The 18,427-nt window shown below is 36.9% G+C and overlaps 1 protein-coding gene across 1 annotated transcript in view; it reads left to right on the top strand.

Annotated features, from left to right (window-relative positions):
- The first annotated feature begins 637 nt into the window (after window positions 1-637).
- WDR36 (WD repeat domain 36) overlaps window positions 638-18,427 on the top strand; it is a 33,665-nt gene continuing 15,875 nt past the window's right edge. Inside the window, exons 1-12 of the mRNA XM_015826161.1 lie at window positions 638-870; window positions 3,446-3,473; window positions 4,750-4,850; window positions 6,239-6,356; window positions 6,450-6,582; window positions 9,387-9,441; window positions 10,399-10,531; window positions 11,070-11,245; window positions 13,223-13,343; window positions 14,766-14,831; window positions 15,697-15,780; window positions 18,199-18,353. Coding sequence (XP_015681647.1) covers window positions 694-870; window positions 3,446-3,473; window positions 4,750-4,850; window positions 6,239-6,356; window positions 6,450-6,582; window positions 9,387-9,441; window positions 10,399-10,531; window positions 11,070-11,245; window positions 13,223-13,343; window positions 14,766-14,831; window positions 15,697-15,780; window positions 18,199-18,353 — 1,347 coding nt within the window. The 5' untranslated portion in view covers window positions 638-693. The remainder of the gene's footprint in view (window positions 871-3,445; window positions 3,474-4,749; window positions 4,851-6,238; window positions 6,357-6,449; window positions 6,583-9,386; window positions 9,442-10,398; window positions 10,532-11,069; window positions 11,246-13,222; window positions 13,344-14,765; window positions 14,832-15,696; window positions 15,781-18,198; window positions 18,354-18,427) is intronic.

The raw sequence follows: 18,427 nt of genomic DNA, 5'->3' as shown, positions 1-18,427 counted from the left end.
CGTTCTCAGAAAATTCTTTAATGACCGCTCTTAAAAGAATGTGTGAAATAATTGCATTTTTAAACAAGAAACCACGGTAGCGTGTAATTGCTCAGTAATCCGTAGACCGGGTTACACGTTTATTCTGAATAAAAGCAGCTTCATGAATACAGGTAAAACTTGAAAAATTAGAATATCGTGCAAAAGTTCATTTATTTCAGTAATGCAACTTAAAAGGTGAACCTAATATATGAGATAGACTCATTACATGCAAAGCAAGATAGTTCAAGCCGTGATGTGTCATAACTGTGATGATTATGGCTTACAGCTCATGAAAACCCCAAATCCACAATCTTTGCACGTAACGAGTCTATCTCATATATTAGGTTCACCTTTTAAGTTGCATTACTGAACTAAATGAACTTTTGCACGATATTCTAATTTTTCGAGTTTCACCTGTACATGAAATGAGTGTGCGTGCAAAGCAGAAAGAAAAGCAAACGCGCCCACCACCCGCATTTGGAAAAGGCGGACCACACAGCACGCGGAACTAGAGAACCCACTCAACCAAAACAAGCAAAGGAAGGCGACCCGCTTTTGTGTACGGAGTTAGCAGAGAGCGCGCCGGAAGTAGCCGGGAGCATTTCCGGAAGTCCTATAGGTCTAAAACAACGTGGTTGGGGACCGTGGGTCGGCGCCGGAGGAGGTTCAGGGATGTCAACTGCTGGTGCTGTCGACTCGGAGGAGCCCAGCAGAGGCGGCGGGCTCTTTGCCGGCTTCCGCGTGCTCGGGCTCCACTGCAATCATCTGCCGCACGTGCTGCGCTACCACCGACGCCACCGCGAGTTCTACCTGGTCACCTCGGTGGGGAAGAGTTTCCACACTTACAACGTGAGTCGGCTTTGGTCCTGTACGTAGAGTCAGCCTCCCTCCCCCGCCCCCCGCACGTTAGACGCCCGGCGCAAAGCGGTTCCCCCTTTTCCCGCAGCGTGATTTTCAATAGCTTTCACCTCGTCGGGGCTGAGATTAAAACCCTTAATCTCCGCTCCGAAAAGAAGTCTCCCTTAAGGGAAGACTCCATTAAGACTACTCTGTTCTGAACTGCCTAAATCCCACTTAAAATGAACCTGACAGATCTGTTTCCTATAAGTGTCTGGATAGGGAAAGATCCAGATCTGTTTCCTATAAGAGTGTCTGGATAGGGAAAGATCCAGATCTGTTTCCTATAAGAGTGTCTGGATAGGGAAAGATCCAGAGTGTCTGGATAGGGAAAATGCTTGAACATCTTACTCAGGTAGGAGACACGTTGACCACCGTCATGTCTTCCGGCTCTGCTGATTTATTTTTCTTCCACGAATAGTCATGTTTATGGTCTCCTATAACGAAGCAGGAACCACTCCTGCGTCTAAGAAAGAATATCTAACTGCCTTGACTCACACATGACACTGCCTCCTTTTTTTAAATGTTCTGACCCATGTGGGGTTGGTCAAGCTGCTTTGATTAATAGTCATGCAGATTGTTAATAAATCTGGAATCCATAGCAGAAGAATCACTGTTTATTTCATATTGCTAGGCACAGCAGAAAAAAAAAAGCACTTGAGTGTTTCTAGTTCATTTCCTGGCTAAAGAATCTGCTGAAAGGCTCAGAGGGCTTCAGGGGTTCTCAACCTTGGCAACTTTAAGACTTGTGGACTTCAACTCCCAGAATTACTCAGCCAGCTTTGCTGGGAGTTGAAGTCCACAAGTCTTAAAGTTGCCAAGGTTGAGAACCCCTGCTTTAGACCAATGAGTCCTAGGTTTAATTTGACAGGGCCCTAGCTTTGCACCCTAAAATGAACAGACAATAATGCCCACTCATGGCACCCACCAGTTCCTTCATGGCACTATACTCGTATCCTCTTCACTTGGGATTCCAGCTTCTTCCCACTTAACAATCCATGCAATTCTGGGTTATGACAGCAACCAGAACTACTGGGATTGCCATTGCTAAGAGATGTAGTCATGGGACATCACATTTTATACCGCATCACTTAAAATCCAGGTCCAATTGCCATCGTAATCCAAACCTCCTCATTTAAGTGATTTGTTTTTTGCTTTTCATATTCAGTGTTTCTGTGTTCAGAGTTGTAATATTGCTTCTTATCTCTAATAGTTCTATGAAACTCTGCTAAGTTCCTTTCAGAAATGTTTGCCTTTTGGGCTTTGGCTTCTGTTCCATAGTTTGTTTTGATATTCAGCTTGCTTTCTTCTGTTTCTTGATCTTTGGCAATCTCTTTTGTCATTCATCCTTGGCCCAGCTTTAATGATCTGTTAGGTTGGTAGCTAAATGTCTATGGGGATTCTCAGTCCTCCAGGTCATAGTTATCCCAAAGATGCTTTTTCACAAAGCAACTGGACTTTCTTGTTGTTGTTGTTGTTGTTGTTTTTGTTTTCTTTAAGATGTTTCGCTTCTCATCCAAGAAATTTCTTCAGCTCTGACTGGATGGTGGGGAATGGAAAGATTTATACTCCTGCAGACAGCTGTTCATTTGCATTCTTTTAGCCAGTTCTTAAAGCTGCCTGGAGGCTTATCTGTGTCTTCAGGGTCACCTGAGTAGTGCAAATGGGTGTGGAGCCTTCTTGGAACTGTTGAAAGGACTGTGTTTTAGACTGGAGATAGATGATGTCGGATCCCTCCCCCTCTGTTGAGAGAAGGCTGTTCAATTTTGACATAGATGGCCTCTTTGACCCCTCTTTCAAACCAGCGGTCCTCTCTGTCCAAAATGTGGACTTTGCTGGCTTCGAAAGAGTAGCCTTTGTCTTTTAAATGCAGATGGACTGCGAAAGCCACTCTTCTTGGATGAGAAGCTAAACATCTTCAAAGAAAAAACAACAAGAAAGTCCAGTTGCCTCGTGAAAAAGCATCTTTGGGATGTTAGGTGTGCATTGTAACCAACTTGAAATAGGGGTACCTTTCGGCATGATTTATATTCTCAAGAACCAGTTTGATATACATTTCTGGAAATGCAAGCAAGTGTTCTGTGAGAGGGATAATAACTTCAGTAGAATTCTGCTGAGATTCCTCAATGAAACTTTAATTAGGACTTCAAATAGCACCTTTATTGTTTTCAGATCAAAATGATTTTGTTTATTTACCATTTAATGCATAATTTGAAAAATAAAATCAAGAGTGTGCCATAATCAAAATTAGTAATGGCCCACAAATACAAAAAGTATCTAAAATCAGTAATTCAATTGCATGAGTCATTTTTACAGATCGCACATCAAATCTTAAAACAAAATTACAGTGTAGTTTATTACCTACCCCCCTCCCAAAACAGAGATGCTTCAGTCTTCTGTTTTTATTCTTTCTACAGTTTTAGATTATTAGAAAATTGCACATTGTGGTGTTCTATGAAGAGTTTCTGAATTTCAAGATCTTTGATACTTTTATCAAATTACTAAAGTCTCTTTATTAATTTCTCAGGTAAAGAAGTTGGGGATAGTAGCTGTTAGTAAGTATAAAATCAAATATGCTTAAATGTGCAACTTTTAAATTTTTTCTCTATAAAAAGTGAAAGTTACATTTAATACTACTGTTATACTGAAAAACCTCTACAAAATATCACATAAAAGAAATCTTTCTGTAATCTTATTTAGGGGTATATTTTCTAAATAGTTTGATCTTTGTAGTATGTAATGTTCATTAATGATCTCTATATTAAAATATAACTTTTTAATATCATATAAACACATTAAAATATAACTTTTTAATATCATATAAACACATTAATGGCCTACATTACAGCATATCAGTATTGATGGATCCTAGGACAATCTCTATAATACCCACATACATTGTATTTTATAAAATTTCTATCAAATTTTTAATGTTTGGTCAGGTCTTTGAAGGTCTTGATAATATTATAGCTAGTAGATACATTTTTCATATGGAGACTGCAGTCCCAAAATAGGATCTGTGCATATAAGAGAGTATTTGGAAAGTAGACAGTACTCAGGCTGGGATTCTGACTAGCCATTAGTCTGATAATATTTTTTGTTTGTAATTATATTGTGACATAAATGATGCCTATTATGCATATCCTTAGTTGATTGAATTGTATTCCATCCTTTATTCCCTGGATGAAATGGGCATTGCTAGCCAAGTGGATTGTTCCATGTCCCTGCCACATTGTTCTGGAAAATTAGGAGGCTTTCTGGAGTTATTTTTGAATTATGTAACATTTTATTATATGATTAGAAATATATTATAATGTCAATCTTATTAGTTGCACTGGATAGCAAGATGTATAGCATATAAATTTAATGATTAAAATAATAAAATTATGCAATAATAATTTAACTGTCTTCATGTATTTATATAACTTTTATATCTGATAGTTCATTTTCGATTGTGGTGTATTTTCTACTTATTGGCAATGCCAGACTTTTTGAAAAGTTATACAGCTGCCTTAAAAATTAAGATGAAGGAGTAAATGGCACTGAAGACAGTGGTTCCCCCAAGTCAGTATATGTTGGATTATACTGCTATTCCACAGACTTTAACAAAAAAGTAAATTGGGTGCCCCTTATCCAGATAACTAATGTAACTTTTAGTAATTAATCTGTTTTAAATCTATCTATAGTTTTATATGCCAGTATATATACTCCATAGAAGCAATATATATAGATTGCAGTGTTGAGAAAATCATAATTACATCATAAGTGTTTCCTGGTAATATGTACTTGAAAATAGATTATTTGCTTTGCTTTGTTCTATTATTCTTTTAGGCAATGCTTTGCCACAAAATATTACATGTTTGGCAGCTGATCGAATGCTGGTCTTTGCATCATGTGGTGCTTTTTTGTATGCTTTTGCTCGCAACAAAGAGGTTTGTACTGATGTCAAATAATATGCAGTTGATTTGTACCTTATACTAAATTTAATGACTGTAAAACCTCAATTTAGTGGAATTCTGTTTTATGAGACATCAGATGCAGTGAACAAAATGTGTATCTGGATATTTTACCAAAATATGGAATGAGTCCATTATATCTAAAGTGGTATAAATCTTAAATTTTTATTTATTTCATTTGCAAGCTAATGTAGTTATATAAATGGTGTCATGCCATTTGCATCATTATACAAAACAACATAAATTTAGATTCAGTGGATATTCAGGAGTAATGGGGACACATGTCTCCCCCCAAATGGTCTTTTAATTTGAGGGTTTTCAATATTTATGTTTAAGATATAGATATTGAAGATATTTTAATTTAGATTACTTAATATTTGAAGAAATAGGCTCCAGGGCCATATAGGTTACTTTAAAAAATCTTTAAAGTAAATTCAGCTGAAATTAATAGGATAGATCCAAGAAAACATTATTGAACTCTTGCTTTAAAACTATAAAATAGGTACTTAAACATTGCTTTTATGACATAGCTGGTTAGAATACGTTAATATAAATAACATATGACTAATCCATTGAAGAATGATGTTTCCATGTATATTCTTAGTAATATTAGAGCATAATATTACACTTCATGTCCCTTTGAAAAGAAAAGGTGGAGGACAGGTTCAAGAAAATAGTTAGCAATTTTGATAAGCCAAATCTGTATTGAAATATTTTGTACAAAAGAAGTAAGGATACTGTGAAGTATAGATGCATATGAATAGAACGGATATGTAACTTGGTCTTCTTACCACCAGATAGGAAGATGCCAGGAAGAAAGTAAAATAACAGAACTGAAAAAGATCACTATTGCTTAGAATATAACTTAGGAACCAGCAACCATTTCAAATACATTTCACTGTGTTTGAAATGATTTCATTTTTCATAGGGATTCACAACTATGCTTCCCTAGAAAAGGCATTCCTTTAAAAATATTCTCCAACTTCGGAGGAGAGCTGAAGGATTTCTCTGGCCTCACATGAAGGCCAGAGCATCAGAAGGACATCTGCTTTTAAACATGCTCATTATGACATCATAGAGATTTACAGCTAACAACTGAGTAAAAGAATTATGATTTGTTTCAGTATTTGGCAATAGACTGCCCACATAATCAAGGCCTAGTTTATTTTTGCTTAGGAAAGGAGCCTAAATTCATACTTGATTTATCTTTTGAATTCTGTAAAAAAAAATTAAATCTATAGAATTAAAATTTTATGTGATACATATTAGGGCTTTTAAAAGAAGTCTGATGTATTTAACACACTCCTATTGTCCAAATACAATGCATTATTTTATTGAAGTAACTGCAGTATTTTGAATTTTAGGTGGTTCACACTTACTCAGGTCACCAGACAGATATCCTTTTTATATTGCCATTTGGGGATCATGTCATCTCTGTAGATAATGAGAGCATTCTTATTATTTGGGATGTGCAATCAGAAGGTAAGACTAGTCTTTTTAATGTAATAACTACTGGAAAAAAAGTAAAAAGATATTTGTGGTGGACAGAGACTAATGCTATTCTTTGTTCTGCAGAAGAATACTTGCAGCTGGATTTTGATAAGACTGTATTTGCCATTTCTGCAGTTTTACACCCATATACTTACATGAATAAAATACTTCTTGGTAGTGAACAAGGACCTTTGCAATTATGGAATGTAAAATCCAAGTAAGAACTATTCTCTCTAGAGACTTAAATCGTTTGTTATTACTTAGCTCTTATATTTTAAAACGGGTCCCCAACCCCCGGTCCGTGGACCAGTACCGGGCTGCGGCATGCCAGCAACCGGGCTGCACAAACACGCAAAGCCCCATCCGCAGGATGCAGGCAGCACACAAAACCATGCAACCTCTGGTCCCCGGAAAAACCTCTCTCCAAGGAACCAGTCCCTGGTGCTCAAAAGGTTTGGGACCTCTGTTTTAAAACATGGAACTGAATGTGTGATGACCCAGGGCACAGCACAAAGGCAATGCAGTCAGCTGGCAATGTACACAGTTCTTTAATTGCTGCAAAGTTCCTCCAAATGCTCCCACGTTTGCTGGCAAGCCTCCAACCCAAGCACACACACACACACACCTTCCAGCGACTCTGGCTGAAGGCAGTTTCAATACAGCCTGATTACCATAAAGATAACAAACAAAATAAAATATAAGCTTAATGAGTCCGTTTGAATCTCAGCTTGCCTGAGGTGTTTGCAAAGAGGGAAGTCAAAATGCAGTCTGAGGTCGTAAATCAGGAAATCCACAGTGGTCAGCCGGTCTGGTAGTCAAGGTGTCCAGGTTTTCCAACAAAGACACAGAACAAGAGCAACAATACACAACTTTCCCAAGATTCAACGTTTGTTCCTGACAAAGTCCCCACCCCACAGCATCTCCTTATATCTCAGTCCCCAGGTGTGCTTTGTGGGCTGGGGCAGGACACTCTCCTCCCATGTGAGCCTGCCTGCATTGTTCCCTCCTCCTCTCCACTCTTCTAGCTCTAGGATCAGGTGGGAGTGGGCCTTGCTCCTCGCCTGAACCCTGTCTCCCCTGTTCCAAACCTGAAGGGCCCTGGCCTGCCTCAGCCTGCTCTTCCCCACAGTCCTCTGAGGCCACAGACATCTCTCCCTGGGCCCCATAGGGTCCTGTTCCCGTTCCGGCTCCATTTCCTCCTCCGATTCAGACACGGAGGCATGACAGAATGAGTACAGAGGCGTGGTGGAGTTAATGGAAATTTAACAGTACTTTGTGGACTTTAGCTGCTCTTAGAAGTTAAACAAAATCATTTCTTACTATAACTAGGATGGGGGCACCTTCTAGAAATTCTAGGGGCATTGACCACTAGATTTTTTATTAAAAAAAAATCCATAGAGAAGCCTACAGCAAATGCTTCTATGATGCTGTTGAGGAAACTTCAGGAATGCAGTTGCCAACAGTCATGGTTAAGGACATCTTTACCTCTTCAACAAAATTAAAAATGTGTTTATAAACAGAAGCTTAGAGGATATTTAATAAAAAGCCATATTGAAATGGTATAATAATATTCCTACATTTTTATTTTGCTTCAGAGTGGCTGGGTTGTTTTCTTCCTTGATGTTATTTGCCATCTATGTAGATAAGAGAAAGACATATCTTCCAATTATTTTGGAAGTACTATAACAGATCTATGGGGTAAATACGTTTTTCCTTAACTCAGCTCATTCTCAGAGAAGGGCTATCGGCCTTTTACCTTAAAAGTGGGCCGAAATATTGATCACCATTTTCTTTGAAACTAGTAGGATTTTTTTTGTTTCTTGTTCTCAGCCTCCAAGCCAATTATACAGGTAATTTCCCCCACTGTCACCCTTAAGCAATAAATATTCTGAAACAAGTGTTTCAGGCTTCAGGTGGCTTCTAGCAACCCCTTTTTATCAAAGGGAGCATCCTGGACAAGTGAAAATGCCTCTGTCTTTTGGCTAGTTTGATTTTTTTTCCTTTTTTTAAAAAAAGTGCCTTAATTGAGCTTTTGTAAATATTTATTTATTAAATTTATATGTTGCCCATCTCAATATCAAGCAACTCTAATTTCTAATTTCCACCACAGAATTGGTTGACATTTCCTGTTTTGTGGGGAATCGAGGGATAAAATGGGTATCAAGGTGTATGAAACCTGTTTTAACTTTAAACCCCATTCTCATCTCTGCTTGAAAACCCCTGACCTCTGTGATAGTATTATTACAGGCCAGGCCCCTTCAGATAAATATTTTTAACGGGCAATCCTCAACAATCACTCTTCCCATTTCAGTGGGTTTTTCAGTGGATTAAAGAAACATGTTTTAAAAAATATTTTCCTACCCTGTCATACAGCACGTGAATCTTTAATGTTAGAAAATTGTAATCTGTTCTTGCTAATTCTGTGGACAGTTTACTTTTGTTTCTTACTTTCTGTTTTTTCATGGTAATTGTCATTCTGAAATAGCTCACTTCCTTTTTTTCATTAATACTAAGTTTTTGTTTCCCTTCTAAGGAAAGGTCACTGATTAATCCCTGGATAGTTAAAAGTTACAAGACTATTTTTTTCTTTTTGATTGGGATGCTTTCAAGAAAGATTTTTTTTGACTTAACTGAAAAAAAATGAATGAATAAAGTTGGCACCACTGCAAGGGAAATACCACCCCTGGACCCAGCCTGAGTCATTTCCAAACTGCAATGATGAAATAATCTAAGAGAAGTTTTTTTGAGGAGTGGGGGGAATAAAACATTTTGGGAAGAGTAAAAACGTAATTCTTTTATTGTAACTGAACACACCCCAGGAGATGTGTCTTAGTAGTAATTTAAATGGAAGGTAATTTCATTTCACCTGATTAAGTATTCAGTGGAATATTGATTGTATAACTTTTCATCCTCTGGTGCTTGTAACCTGAGTAACAAATGTCCTTTACTTAAAATTATTTTGGATAGGATTGTGAGTATTTTTGATCATTTAAGTAATACTTAATATTTTTCTTTCCTCAGCAAACTCTTATATACATTTCCAGGTTGGGGTGCAGGAGTGACAGTCCTTGAACAGGTAATTATGAGATACAGGTTTATAAAAAATGAATATGTAACTGTTATATTACATTTTGTTCATTAATAGTACTTTAGAATATTTTAGAAACTGTTGGCTTAGTCGGATCTATTCCACCAAGTCTTTCTCTAAATAACACTTAACCCATATAGTGTAGGCGGTTAGCAGAAGTATTCGCAAAGCTTGTTACTCTCATCATAAAACATTTATTTGAAAAATAAATGTAGGTGTTCCAAATAGCATGCAGATAGGTTTACTGTGTAAAGCTTTAGTTAATTTTTTTTAACTTGGTGTCTCTATGTTTGTTTGACCATAGTTCCCATAATTTCCAGTTAATACATATTTGGGAAACATAATCCAAGATAAAAAACCACTTTTGGATCAGATCTTGGCCTACCTAGTCCAGAATTTTCTGGCACACAATGACTTACTGCATGCATTTGGACTCACAAATCTGTCCTGGTAAGAAATACCCCCTTCAACTTTAGTTACACAATAACCAAAATGTTACTATGAATTAAGGCTAGGGAAAAAAAAATCCATATTTGTAGCTGATGTTAGCTGACTTCTATGAACATGCTGCCTTTTAACCATCCAAAATGATTATCTTTACTGTACACCACATCTGTTAGTAGATAACCAGTTTCTTTTTGATAGTTTACATACAGTTAGCTGGATTAGACTTGTTTTATGATAGGATGTCTTTAGAACTAAGTCTCATTCTAATTTTGTAAATATTTATATACATGAGCATCTTCTCATTCTATTTTTTGTAAATATTTGTTCACATGAGATTGGTTTATATATTGCCATAATCAAAAAAGAACGGAGGAGTCAATATGTCTAGAAAAAAAAATTCTGCTAGAATCATACTTCCAATATTTTCAACATGATATTTATGTTATATTTTAAAATCAAAAGAGTCTGTTTTATTATGCATACTAATTTTCTTTGCAGGCACCAGCAGTGGATGTCATTGCAATTGGGCTTGTGACTGGACATATAATAGTGCATAATATTAAATTTGATGAAACACTGATGAAATTTCAACAGGATTGGGGGCCGATAACCGCAATATCATTCCGTACAGGTAAATTTCAGGATTTATTAAATAATAATAGGAATTGGAAAATGTTCAAGGAATCCAGAGTGTCTCCTATGTTCTGAATTAAAAATCCAAACAGAAGACAATATTGATTTGTTTGTTAGCTTATTAACTCTTATGCTTCTTTTAATTTATTCTTTTTTGCTGTTGGTTTTGTATGCTTGCCTTGGTTGTGCCTTTGAGTCAGCTTTGACTCCTTCAAGAAATAATCCCTGCAGTTTTCTTGGCAAGATTTCAGAAGTGGTTTACTCTTGCATTTTTCTTAGGTGTGAGACAAAATGACTAGCCCAAGGTCATTTAATTGGCTTCATGCCCAAGATAGGATTAGAACTCAGAATCTTCCAGTTTCTGGTCTGAGACCTTAACCACTATATCAAACTGACTCTCAGCCATAGAGTACTGTAATTTTGTGAATTTGAATATACCTGTTTAAAAGATATTTTAAAGCTCCTTGACTTTTTTTCTCCCAATAGTAACTGTTAAGAAGGAACATTTACATTTCCCCCCCTATTTTTTGGATCAGATGGGCATCCAGTTTTGGCTGCTGGAAGTCCGATTGGGCATATTGGCTTATGGGACCTGGAGGAAAAGAAACTTTTGGGCCAGATGCGAGATGCGCATTCTACAGCAATTTCGGGTGCATCATTTGTCCAAGGAGAGCCACTTCTCATTACTAATGGTGCAGATAATGCTATACGGGTAAGTTGCGTCTGTTTATATAATCGTTCTCCAAAAATGTTTATGTACTTTTCATCTACGTTCTTTATTTTGTTCTGGGAAACAAACATGTTTCATATTTTCAGTTATACAGCACTGTCTCCAGAATAGGATCATTGTTTAAAAGCAATTTAAAATGCAAAAAATGGCTAATTTGTCAAGTGTTTTTGCAGTTAAACCTTGTGAACTGAGAAATAGGTGAAATTATGCAAATAATTTAAATGTCCTATGGTCATGTGACCATGATTTACGTTTTTGCCCAAAACTGGATTTTATTTTTGCCCGATAGCGAACAATACAGCTCATTTGCTCTACAATCACTGCCAAAAAAAATAATGCAAAATCAGATCGGTCACCCAGGTGATCCACTTTACAACCATCCCAACTTATGATTTTAATGGGCAGACTCCATCGTGGTCGCAAGTCAAGGACCTTTATAAATAATTAATTCCATAAAAGTGCTAAGTAAATTACAGAATTTTGAAAAATTACTTAAACAGCAGTCTTCAAAATTGGGTGGTAAGATTTGTTTTTCCTCATTTTTCCTCAGGTATGTTTAATTAGTGTATAAAAACAACATTCAGCATAGAATGATTATGTACTGAATGGCACCTCAGTGATCCAAGGCAATTGCAGTGGCAGAGTTAGCTACCATTATCAACTACACTCCCTGATTGACTGGAGCTGTGATACCACTGACTATAAATTGCAAACAGGCATTATCTTTGTCAGTAAAGTATACCTTGCATTCAGTTGTACCAGATTGCCTGAAATGATAAGCAGTCCTTACACTCGGGATAATGTTATATCATTTATCATTTCAGACAATCTGAAAGACATTTCTCCCCTAAAGTATTGTGATTTTATTTTGAAATAGCAAGTGCTAATAAAAGTAGCAAATATTCCAAATAAAAAACCACAGTCTCGAGCTTCATTTTATTTACAGTATTGAGCTTGGGGGGATTAATTTTTGTAAGCATAAGATCACCTGCATCTGAATTAGCCCCTGAGGAAAATAAAATAAAATAAAATAAAATAAAACCACATGAAATTAAGGTTCATAGTATTCCCAAGTTGATTTAAATACCGTTAAGTTTTGCGATGTAATGGGATTTTTGGGAACAAGGGGGAGAGAGCTCTAAATCTAGGAAACAATTCAGACAATTGAGGCAAGAGCATGCAATGGATTAAAAATCGGAGGGAGGGAGGGAGGACCCGCCTTAATTGTTTGGGTTGTTAAAAGTGGCAACAGACAGTTTGTACCTTCAGACTTGCAAGATACTGTTAATATGGCCTTAAAGTAAAGTAGAATTAGCTCTTCTAGGCATGTTTCCTGTCTGCTTTACCTGAGAAAACGACATGCAATAAGGTGTATCTGTATATGAATATACACAGAATTACACATCAAAAATTTTTTTCAGACTATCACGCAGTCTTGTACAGATGGCTCATTAAAAATCCTATTGGGTCAAATTTTGTATAATTTCCTTTCTCATCTTGAACCTGTGCAAGATGTCAGTATTCTCACTCAAAATCAAGAAGATTTCAGCTTTTTAAGTTTTTTCTTCAGTATCCTACTTTTTATTTTTAAATTTCGGGTGTTAGAGGTGCCATTGAATTTAGGGCTGACAACACTGCAATCCCTGGCATAAGTTATATCCAGTTCATGTTCATATTGGCCTAATGGCTTCTTTCAGTTAAAAATTGAAAGAGGTTAATTCTCCCGGCATAAATAGCTTGAATGTGATATTATTTTTTAACAGTACTATGTTAAATATAGCAGTACTCGTCCAAATAATGAGGGGGAAAAAATTCATCTCAAGAGAAATATACACAAAACTCTTATGCATTAGTACTTCATTATGCTTTTGTTTTAACATTATGGAGACCTGATGTTGCGTTGCATAGGAAAGCTTTCCTTTTATTTTGTTGCTTACAGTTTGTTCATTTATTTAATAGGTATGGATCTTTGATGGCCCTGGAGGAAGTGGTAGACTACTAAGATATCGAATGGGGCACAGCGCACCTCCAACAAAAATCCGACATCATGGGCAAAATGGGCAGCAGATTCTTAGTGCTAGTAAGAGTTCCATTTTCTGTTGAAATGACTACAGGTAGTCCTCACTTAATGACTATTCAGCAAGCATTCAAAGTTATGGTGATTCTGAACAAATGGTACAGGTAGTCCTCAGGTTATGGCCCGCAATTGAGCCCATAATGTATGTTGCTAAGTGGGACGTTTGTTAAGTGGTTTTTGCTCCATTTTATATGACCTCCCTTGCCTTGGTTGATAAGCGAATCACTGCAGTTGTTAAGTTAGCAACACGGTTGTCGAGTGAATCTGGCTTCCCCATTGACTTTGCTGGTCAGAACGTCACAAAAGAGGATCATATGACCCTGGGACATTGCAACCTTCATAAATATGAACCAGTTGCCAAGCATCCAAATTTTGAACACGTGACCATGGGGATGCTGCAACAATGTAAGTGTTAAACGTGGCCATGAGTCATTTTTTTCAGTGCTGCTGTAACTTCAAACGGTCACTAAGCAAATGGTTGTAAGTTGAGGACTACGTCTGTTTACAACCAGTCCTTGAAGTCAGGGCCATTGCAGTTCCCCCATAATCATGCAGCAAAATTCAGATGTTTGGCAACCCCCTACATTTATGACCACAGCATGCACTTTAACTCTCTCCTTTGCACACACACACACACATACCCATCTCTGCCCTTTTGGACACTGAGCACTCAGACTGCTGACCCAGCCTAGCTCTTCAGGAGGCAAAAGCTGGCTGGGTTTGCTTTAGCTGCAGGAGAAAGAAGACAGCAAAGGTAGTTCATAATGGTGGATGGTAAAGGAGCAAGGGCTTTGGAGTGCTGGGTGTCCAAAAGGGCAGAGATGGATAGTGGGGATAGACAGATGGGGAAGAGTCAAAGCAAAAGCGACTGGGGCAAGTCACGAAATCAAGAGGTCCTCTCTTAACAACAGTGCAGTCTTAACATCCACAACCAAGGCTTCTAGAACTGCTTATCGCTAAGCTGCTTTGCTTAGCAACAGAACTTCTGGTCCTAGTTAGGATTGTTAAGCAAGGACTACCTGTGGCACTGTTTTAGATAAAGTGGCATGATATTTGCTTACTACATCAAGTTTCCCATATTAAAGTTTAGTTTTAAATGAGTTTGCTAAATTTGTTTTGGTTTTGTCTCTGATGCAAATTTAACTGGAATGTATCTTGACGTTTTTCATTCTTTACACATTTCTAAAAAGTATTAGGGATTTTGTACCCACTTGTCACAGAAGGCTTGGCTTTGGAAATTTCCTAATATAGCTTTGGAGTAAGTGTAAAAGTTGTTGGGTAACCAAGCAAATTTGTATTTGTAAATGCCAAGCTTTATTCAGTGGTTTTTATATGTGGGCTTGTATTTCATAGATAAATGAAAATGCCTAAAATAAACATTTCCACAGGAAGTACTTTCGCTCTCTCTTTTATATTTTACCACAGGTCAAGATGGTACTTTACAATCATTTTCCACAGTGCACGAAAGATTCAATAAAAGTTTAGGACGTGGTGAGTGCTATAAATGCCTTTTTTTGAAGGAAGCATACAGTATAGCTAGCAATAAGAAATATAATGTTTAATCTGGGTAACGAGGAGGGAGGAAGTTGGACTTTTATAGAAAAAGTTTCTTAGTCCAGGCGAGGTAGAAAATATGAAAAAAATTGCCTTATTTATCAGTCAAATTGCTTTGGCAGGATTTGATTACATCTCCTTGCTAGTAATAAAAACCTTTCCAAAAAATGAAACAATTCTTGTTCTCTGAGTTTGCCAGCCTTGCAGATCATGACTGCAGAACCAGGAGAAATTATATGCAGAGAAATATGATTGGTTGAGAAGGGAGAACTTCCCAGTTAAAAGTGTGTCTTCTTTATATTTGAAAGTATTCATTTTTATCTGTATCATCTGTTCTGATAGAAAATAAATAGAATTGGATGGTCTCCTAGTAGGAACTTGTAATTTCCATTGATCTTAAGGACCACACTAGTTTTGCGGGGATTTTTTTGCATTATTTTGCGTGGTGCATTGCAAAAGTAGGCAGGGCCATGGCCAAGTGGGTCTTGTTTATTTCTTAAGTGGAATCAGGTATTTTAGGTTTAAATTTGTTATGTTAAATCTTTGCAATACTTATATCACCCAATTTGCCCATTAAATGCCTTTTAAAAAAGTGAAAAAAATGCAAACAAACCCCCAAATTATGACTATACCCTCAAGGGGCTTTGGGGCCTATGGGTGGGAAGCTAGGTAACTGGTGACATAAGGCCACACTTTTTATACCACTTTTGAACACTTAGGGATGAGAAATCTTCTATAGGTATGAATATTCAGACTATCTGTTATATTATATACATAGCTGTTTCATTTATCATGTTTCAAGGTTCGATAAATAAGAAGAAATCAAAAAAGAAAGGACTTCGTTATGATACAATGGCACTTCCCCCTATTACAACATTTGCAACAGGTATGCAACTGCTGCTTAATTTGAATGAATAAGATTATAATCCATCATATCAAATACTTTTTTTAATTCATGGGAATTTTATAAATATTCTTCACTGATAGAATTGCTAGTACTGTTTTATCTAGGTGAGCTGAGGTTATTTATGTTTGTCACTCCCAATAATGAGAGCCAGTTTGGCATAGTAGTTAAGGCATCAGGCTAGAAACAGGAAGACTATGAATTCTAGTCCCACTTTAAACCAAAGTCAGCTAAGTGACCTTGGTCAGTCACTTTTTCCCAGCTCTACAAAGGAGAAAATATCAAACCACTTTTTTGCCAAGAAAACTGCAGGGACTTGTCCAGTTAGTCTCTAAGAATCGGACATAATTGGATGGAAGAAGAAAAAGCCAACAATGTATAGAGAAGTGAAATTCTTGTGCTTTTTATTCTTGAATAAAATGTGTCTTTCCTGTTGATGCGAGCTATAACGTTCTCATTGTGTAAGAAAGCATTTTGTAGATAATTTAATCCAGGCCTGCACAAGATATGGCCCGTATACCACATGCAGTCCATTGAGCAGCCTTCTACAGGCCGCCTGTGTTTTAAAAATAAATTTGGCACTGCCCCGAAAGACACGCTGCTGCGCATCTCCAAGCTTCTAGGGCTGCCACTGCTCCATCAATTCTCAATAGCTGCTTAGTATGCCATGTATGCTTTTGCAGCCTGTGATGATTTTTAATTTATCAATGTAGTTTTCACTCTACATTTTGTGCCAGTAGAACCCAACATTGCAGCATTTCTGACAGATGGCTGTCCAGTCTCTGTTTAAACACTTTTAGCAAAGGAAATGCCACCATTTCCAAAGCAATCTGTACCATTGTTGTGAAAAACTTAACCATTAAGATTTTTTCCCAGATATCTGACCTAAACCTATTTTCTTGTAATTTAAATCTTTTTCTTGACTGGTCTTCTGGAACTACTGCCTCATTATCTTCCTGAAAACCCTCTAGACACTTGAAGACAACAGTTGTGACTCTTTGCAATCTTTTCTTTTGGTTAAACACATCCAACATTTCCAACCATTCTGCAAGTTTTGCTTTTCTTATCATCCTGGTTTGGATAGGCTATAGTTTGTCAGATGTTTTCCCTACAATACAATGCCCAGAACTGGACACAACATTTCTAAATGTGGTCTGAGCGTCCAGAATAGAGAACTGCAGTTTCTCCTGATTTGGCACTGCTGATGCATTTGGGTTTATTTGGGTTTTTTTTTTTTGCAGCCGCCTATCACTGTTGGTTCAACTTGCAATTCATCAAGTTATCCAGATTATTTTGAAATGTACTGCAATATGTGATCTTCATCCTCCAAATCCTATGTTCATCCCTTAGATGTTTTTCTTTATCCAACGTTTTCATTCATAGCATTTTGAAGTTGGAAAGCTGGAAAGAGTCATAAGCTTTAGCAAAGATATATCAGGCCTTAATCAGGTGGCGCAGGGATTAGAATGCAGTATTGTAGGCTAACTCTAACTCTGCCCAGAGCCTGGAGTTTGATCCTGACGGGGCTCAAAGTTGACTCGGCCTTCCATCCTTTCATGGTCGATAAAATGAAGAGCCAGATTTTGGGGGGCAATATGCTGATTCTATAAACTGCCCAGAGAATGCTGTAAAGCACTGTGGGGCAGTATATAAATGCCATTGCTATAGCTATTAATCCTGACCAAAGCATATGTTTCAGATTCCCTCAGGGAATAATGTCAGCCTGAAGGAAAACTTCTGGTTTTCAATAATGTTGACCTCTAAATAGGAAAGCAGTAAGAAAACACTTAGCTGGCTTACTTCAGCTGTTTAAGACATTTCATCATTTGATGTGTAAGAGAATTATTATATAGTAAATATTATTTTCACTATAGGGATAAATGCTTTGGAATGCTCTTCACAGTCCTCTGAGTATTACTGAAAATCTTTGAGTAATTCTCAAATAGGCGTTGCATGCAAGGAGAGTTTCAAGTGTTTCTGAAGTTCAAGAAAGGGGGAAATTCCAAAAGAAAGAACTGAGAGGTTCTTTTCTAGCTCTTGTCTAGTTTACTTATGGATTCATTAAAACATAAAATTTGAACAAGGGTATCTAAACTTTAGCATGCAAGTAGTTGGTGAAAATGCTGCATATGCTGCTGGATCGGGTAGCACTGTGTTTATTCTAGACTTATATTTGTTCCTCTTAATATATTGTCATAAGAGTGTTCTTAAAAATATGAAACATATTATAGATAAATGTACTATAACAATTTCAAGCGCATCATTTTAAATGTGACATAGTCCAATTAGTTTAGCATTTTTATTACATTGTAATTTAGAAAAAGTGTTACAATTACCCTATGTTTAAAAAATCTGTCAGTTAAAGAGTTTTATATATAATGAGTATTGATTGCATTGCAGAGGTGGCCCGTCAAAATGACTGGGATGGTATCATTGCTTGCCATCAAGGTTCTGTAACTTGTACTACTTGGAATTATCAGAAATCTTCAATGGGAATCCATAAACTGAAACCAAAAGACATAAGCAAAAATAAATCTCTTGGCATATATGCAACAGTAAGTTTTTTTTCTTAAACTATTGGAAGCAATTCTTAAAATTCACGTAAAGCTGAAATTTATTCAAGTACAGC

This window comes from Protobothrops mucrosquamatus, unplaced genomic scaffold (genome assembly GCF_001527695.2).
Source record: "Protobothrops mucrosquamatus isolate PMUCROS unplaced genomic scaffold, P.Mucros_1.0 scaffold2985, whole genome shotgun sequence".
Lineage (NCBI taxonomy): Eukaryota > Metazoa > Chordata > Lepidosauria > Squamata > Viperidae > Protobothrops > Protobothrops mucrosquamatus.
Note: the sequence above shows the minus strand (reverse complement) of the source record. Positions and strands in the feature narration are given on the sequence as shown.